Genomic DNA, 6,509 nt, shown 5'->3' on the forward strand with positions numbered 1-6,509 from the left:
AATTCCAAGCTTATGTCCTTAAAAATATATTCTGTAAAAAAATCGCGATAATAATGTTCCTAAAAGCTACTCCCTTATTAATGATCCTTGAAAAAATGCTCTTTAGGAATCAAGGCTTCGTTGTCATTGAAGTAACATTACTGAAAGAAATTCCCTCATTACCTTTTATGGTCCTTCAACAAATATTCTTAAACAAATATAGTTTGTTGTTTTTTTTTTCAATTTTTATTCACATATATAAAAAATCTTTTACAAAAATTCTAAATTATAAATTAAAAGCTAAGACAAAAATCACTCTATCTAAAATTTGCCACCATTGTGATTTGTATGGCCTGCAGAACTACCAGCAAATAGGCTGTGCGAGGCACCAGAGGCTCCACCTGAGGCCCCCAGTGATGCATTCAATATTAAACTTACAACACTGCCCACCACATGGGACACCACGTGCTTTATAAATGCCGATGAATCGGAACCGCCACCCTTTTCACCGCTGTGACCATTTTTATTTCCATCTTTTCTTTCGGCAGATTCCTCTTCGGACTTACGATTTTTAGCCTCTAAAAAGCTGCTGACAACGTTTTGAAGGAATAGCAGTGGTCGTGGTGGAACATCATCTTCTTCGGGGTCCTATAAAATTATAAAGAAATATATTTTGGTTTTTGAATGAAATATTATAAAACCTTGCAAAGAAAATGGAAATATGGAAATTGAAAGGTGGGGTATTAGTTTACTGCTAAAGGGTTAGTAGTATCTTAAGATTGTATTGAAATGGAAACAATATGTACAGCACTTAGAGAGGCGACCACAGTTCCCAAAAAGTTGCCAATGAATTGTCCGTTGTTGATCTGAAAAAAATAGTAGAATAAAAATTGATATATTTCGATTTTAAATATTGTTTCCTAATATACTTACAGCTCCTCCTCCTCCAGATAGACCATCAAACACAGTGCCCACATATATGCCCAAGACAGTGCCAAAGTTTTTGTTGCCCTAAGTTTAAGAAACAATTAAAAATTTTAATTTTTTATATTTATTTGTAAAATAACAAACAAATATAATACCACTTACCGCCAATAATCCAGAAATTAAGGAAGTTGCCGAACTCAATAAACTTTCAATATCCAAACCACCAGGCTGTAAGGAAAAATGACATGACAACAAAAAACAAAATCTGAAACCACAAGAGAGCACCAAACACTTACTCCAAACAATTGAGAAATGACTCCCGTCAATGCTCCTATTAGTGCACCTATGTCAGAGCCTCCTTCGCCCTACAATGCATGTCAATGTAAATTTCGTTTCATTACAAGCCATTACATTTTCGTATCGAATAGGCTGCCAATACTTACTCCACTCAAACTGGTTATGATGCCCACTAAGCCACCACCTCCGCCGCCTCCATTATCTCCGTTATTATCTAACAATTCGGGTGAACCTTCTTCCTGTTTGGCAAGCGTTGTCATATTGTCAGGGCTCCCGTTTACATCAGACAGCGACAGCGTCTCGGTGGCATTACCATTCGAGGCCATAACTTTCTCTGTGGCTTTTCTGTTAGTTTCAATAACATTCTTTCTTAGACAAAAAATTACATTACAATTTAGGATTTTTTCTGTTATTTTGTGGTGGTAAATTCAAATTCGATTCAAACAAACATATTTACACAAATTTACAAATGTACACTGGCGGCTAGGTAACCGAATAAAATTAGTATACCCCAACCTTTCAATGATGTTTTGTCTACATTATTTTAACTATTACATAACTTACATTGGATGCCATCAGCAAATTGTCTTCTTCACTGGAGCTAATATCATCATTGTCTTTTTTCTTGTTGTTGTTGTCACCATCTTCATTTAATACGAGGTTATTGCGGAAATCATCCTGAAATTGAATTAAACATAAAGTTCGTGTCTTAAGTATTTTGTTAGCTTGTGTTTTAATTTGTAAACTGAGCAAGGCTGGATTTTTGGTTGCCGCTGAAATCTCTAGAGAAAGAAGGATTATTGCAAAGAAAACATATAAGTAAACGATGATGCTCTATTGGCCATCCATTGAGAACAGATTGCCTCTACGGTCGCCTGTTTATGGAGGAAGACCTCGAAATATCACGTGGGGTATATACATTTTTAAATCGTCTTCGGAGTCGAAACAGGAATAAGGGTCTTTGATTAATAACACTGGGACACATTTTGCAGGAGGACCATATTGAACCAATCGCCCAAAACTGAATGCTTATGATGGTAGAAGAAAATCCCTAGGTGAAATTTGAATTATTAGCTAAAGTTTTTGTTTAAACCTGGTTTTAAGTTTGTCGGGACCTCTTCCTTACACTGACATATTTTTCAAATATTCCCAATATTCAGTACAGCCTTTCTAATCACTTGCCACCTTCACCTTGGGTTGTGGTGTGATGTTCGGCTTGTGGACAATAGATTGACTCAAAAAAAGAAAAAAAAAATGCAAAAAAAATAAAGTTTTCGGTCCACCTCATCCCAAATTTTGTATGCGATCATCACCGAAAATTATAGGCGTTGCCCTTGACCATAAACGGAACCTCTTGGATAATTTTAATGCGACCAGCGCTATATTTCTGCCCTCTAATGTTGTTAAAGGAAAAACAAACAACTTTTCTTAAAACCGCGTCTGGAGCGTATGTTCATAGAAAATTCGATAGCATAACATTTTCTATGAACATTTAATTGGTTCACTTTTAATACTTTGACTTTGTGGGACTATAACCATGTGAAAAAGTCGTCCAATCCATACGGGGTTTTAAGATTTGACACTACATGAGAACATACCGAACAATGTGGGATACCATTATATGGGTTCTACCCGGAAAATTAGACCAATATTGATAATTTTTGTACAAGTATATTTAGCACTCAATGATCATCCAAAATATAAAATTACATTCAATTTGATTGAAACACGTACCTAACCTCCCCAAAATACCGCATATTGTGTGTATCGTTTTATGGGGCTTATTCCAAAGAGTAGACCGTTGCCAAAACTTTATTGAGAAAAAATTATTAAAACTTCTGGTAATTAAGATTTATATCTATATATGAATAAGGAAATTGAAAAAAATAGCCTGTTTTAATAGGACGATCGAAAGTTTAGTTTCGCTTCCATTCGAATAAAACCCATTTTTGGTTTTTCTATGCCCATTTTGTTTTTCTGTTTCAGTTTTTCTGGTAGTTCTAGAGGTCACAATTATGACCTAAACATGCATTTTACACGGGGAAGGGTATTTAGTTAAGAAATAGCATGACTTTGTTGATGAGAATCAGTCAAGATTTACCCGTTCGAATGGAGCAAGAATTTTGTATCAAAAATTATAAAATTTGCATTCTATTCCGTATAAATATTTTGTTCCAGCTTTTCTAGTCGCTCTAGACCAGCATTGCCCAAACCAGGTCCAATTATAAATGAGAAACGTTTGAACACAGCAATCATTTTCAAAAATATCCAAAAAGTCACCACCAGACAATGAAACCCGTCTCATGCGATATCATGAGGATATTTTTGGCAAAATTTAGAAATATGTGACCAATACTATGGTGGTAGGCAAAACAGAAGCAAATCTATCCGTATATGGGAAAATATATCATAGCAACCATATTAGCAATGAACAGATATTTTTTTCTTCCATAAAATTGGAAATTGATATGTTTACATATTTCTCACAAATAAAAATGTTGAAAATGTTGTATTTCAAACAAATACAATCACAATACTTTTATGTATTAGTGTGGACAGCCCTGGTGTATACACTTTGTTACGGCAAAAATATGCCTCATCGAAATATTGATTTTATACCCCATGTTTCTTTGGACCAAATCTGTTTCAGACAATTTAGAGTCGATTTACAAATGTCCGTGTTTCTGACCAGATGGTCCGCAAGATAACGCTCGAAGGGAGTAACCGGTTTCATCAAAACTGTGCACATCGTAATAATGCTTCCAAACTTAGTTCTAGTTCGAAGACGGGTAATATCTGTTCACTCCTTCTAGTGCCTCCCCTACAAAATGGTAAAATTATTGCAGAAAATTAATTTTATAATATTATGAAAATGGGCTATCCCATTTAAAACAAACTTTGCAAAAACTTTTTTCTTTACCAATCCGAGTTAAAGATGGGACCCATTGGTACACTCCTTCTGGTATTTCCCCCACAAATTATCAAAATGTTCAAATTTTATAAATCCAATATCCAAAGGTAAATATATCCTTCTTTTTCCCTCGCAAAATAGCAAAAAATGTGCTGAAAACAGATAAAATGTCATCAAATTCAAACCAAACTTTGCACAACCTAAGATTTTGACCATGCACATCGTAATATTTCTATTAATCTAAATCCAAGTTGGAAGATGGGACCCACCGGTCCACTCGCATACAAAATTGTCAAAATTTCAGCTAAAATTTTTTAATTTTATAATATGAGGCCAACGGACTATAGGATTTGAACTAAGATGGGACTTATCGGTCCACTCATTCTGGTACCTCCCCCACAAATAGTCAACAATTTGAAAATTTTTAAATCTCATTTGAAGCGAACCGAATATTCAATTTCATCCAAACTTTGCTCATGGTAATATTATTACCTTACATAGATCAAGCTTGAATATGGGAGCCCTTGCTCCACTCATTTTTGTACCTCCCTACAAAGTTTCAACATGTTGAAAATTTGTTAATTCAAGTTTTGCAAATCTTGATATTTTTCCAAACTTACTTTAAATTCTAGGATGAGGCAACCTCGCTGGAACACCGACTGGTACTTTTTTACTTGTTTTTTAAAATATATAAGTAAGTTTTTAACGGGCCTTTTTTTGATATAATAACCATAAAAGGTCCCGTCCCCTTTTCGGTATGTTGAAGCCCTACACAAATTTAAAAACTCGTAATTTCTTGCCCGCATTTTGAAACTTATTTTTCACAGAGTATAATAATCCTCTTGAAAGTATTTTTTGCCCATATAAGGGTCCCTACAAATTTTAGAGACCCTTACAAATCTTAGGGACCGAGCATAAAAACATGTTCACTTATTCACTAAATTAATGATGAATAATTTCTAATTTCTTAGAATGGGAATGTATCATTCCCACATTGAAATTTCAGTCCTTACCTCTGTTAAAATCGATTTAATTTGCCTTATTTCGGCCTCTTCTTCCTGATCAGTTTGACGTTTGCGCACTACTTTTGTGCTAGCCTTGGCAAGGACACCATCATTATCGGCATGTTCAATTAAATAATCCAAGGTGTCATCGATTTTATCATCCACGACATGTTTCATAAGATTCATTTGTTGCAGGATATGCTTCCTTAAATGCGAAACTTTTTTCCCAACATTATTTTCATCACTTCCCGTTGTCCCATCCCCCGTCTTCTCCTTTAAACTTGCAGCAATTTCTTGTATCTCTTTGTGAAATGTTTTCACATCTTTAGTTTTCATTGCCAAGTCCATAGATTTGGTAAGGATTTCCAAAGCTTTTTGATCGCGATTTAACTGTTCTTCGATTTTTTCAATTTTAGGTAGCACCGTTTCACGATTATTAACATTCGTGTTGAGTAAGAGGTCCTTGACCTCTTCAATCAAATGACGTTCCATTTGTTGTTCAGCCTCTTTGGCTCCATTCAAAATACCGATTGTTGTTATCGCTCTCAATTCTTCACGTGGTAATTTCGATTCAAGTTTTTTATATGCCGCCATTGCTTTGAGATAATAAGGATTTAATTTTGCTTGTAAGGATTTTTGGGCCGGCGCACATTTTATTATATCGGCACATAATAGAAGGGCGGCGAACGACAGAGCTATACACGGTTTACGCATTGTAATTTTTTTCTTTTTTTATTTTTAATCGCGAATTTTCATAGGATTTCTATCGTCTACTGTTCGATTGAATTTTCCACCCAAGACTATTTTCTTTGTTGTATTTCCTCAGACCTTTATAGCAAATATGTTTGATTGGATTCGCCCCGATAGTCTTTTGCGTGGTGGGCGTATTTCTACAAATTTCATGCTTTTGATTTTCAATATTTAATTTTGATTTCAATTTGTCAATTGTCTCATGGTAGTAGTACTAATAAATATTAAGTGTTACATATATTTCGTATGATTAAATGCATGAATGAGAGGTACATCAACATTATTACATCGTGGTAGGTAAATTTTGTGACAGTGGTCATTATTGGGAATATTATTGTCGACGTACATTGATTCCAACAAAGATTTTCCAAAATATATGACTTAAAAATGGGTTTAAAATGGGATTGTACTCCGATGTATCTAAAGCATTTAGCTTTCATTCGAAACTGGCTAAATGCGGACTATTAAACAAGTTTAAAATCACGGGTCTCAAATTACTTGGTCGAACCTTTTATGCCCTCCAATACGAGATGGGTCTTTAAAATATATAAACTTGGTCGGGCCTTATTTCGTGTCTATGACAAAACATAGTCCTATATTAGAATTGTTCTGATAATAAGTATTCAATCTAGTGAATATCC

The 6,509-nt window shown here is 34.6% G+C and overlaps 1 protein-coding gene across 1 annotated transcript; it reads right to left on the bottom strand.

Annotated features, from left to right (window-relative positions):
* Positions 1-300: 300 nt before the first annotated feature.
* LOC133321065 (uncharacterized) lies at positions 301-5,832 on the bottom strand. Its single transcript, XM_061530166.1, has 8 exons — positions 5,128-5,832; positions 1,768-1,881; positions 1,350-1,568; positions 1,203-1,271; positions 1,069-1,134; positions 913-990; positions 786-845; positions 301-627 (listed from the first exon to the last, which is right to left on the bottom strand). The coding sequence occupies exons 1-8, from the start codon at positions 5,830-5,832 to the stop codon at positions 301-303; spliced, it is 1,638 nt and encodes a 545-aa protein (XP_061386150.1).
* Positions 5,833-6,509: the final 677 nt, after the last annotated feature.

Source organism: Musca vetustissima, unplaced genomic scaffold (assembly GCF_032173495.1).
Source record: "Musca vetustissima isolate MV318-11 ecotype Yass unplaced genomic scaffold, APGP_CSIRO_Mvet_v1 utg29643, whole genome shotgun sequence".
NCBI classification, from domain to species: Eukaryota; Metazoa; Arthropoda; class Insecta; order Diptera; family Muscidae; genus Musca; species Musca vetustissima.

What these genes read in the sequence shown, in the direction of transcription:
- LOC133321065 (XM_061530166.1), bottom strand. Translation starts at nt 5,832, where the DNA reads ATGCGTAAACCGTGTATAGCTCTGTCGTTCGCCGCCCTTCTATTATGT. An exon ending in TATCTGGAGGAGGAGGAGCT is followed by an intron (nt 846 to 912) that starts GTAAGTATATTA and finishes TATTTTTTTCAG; the next exon opens with ATCAACAACGGACAATTCAT. An exon ending in TGGTCGCCTCTCTAAGTGCT is followed by an intron (nt 628 to 785) that starts GTACATATTGTT and finishes ATAATTTTATAG; the next exon opens with GACCCCGAAGAAGATGATGT.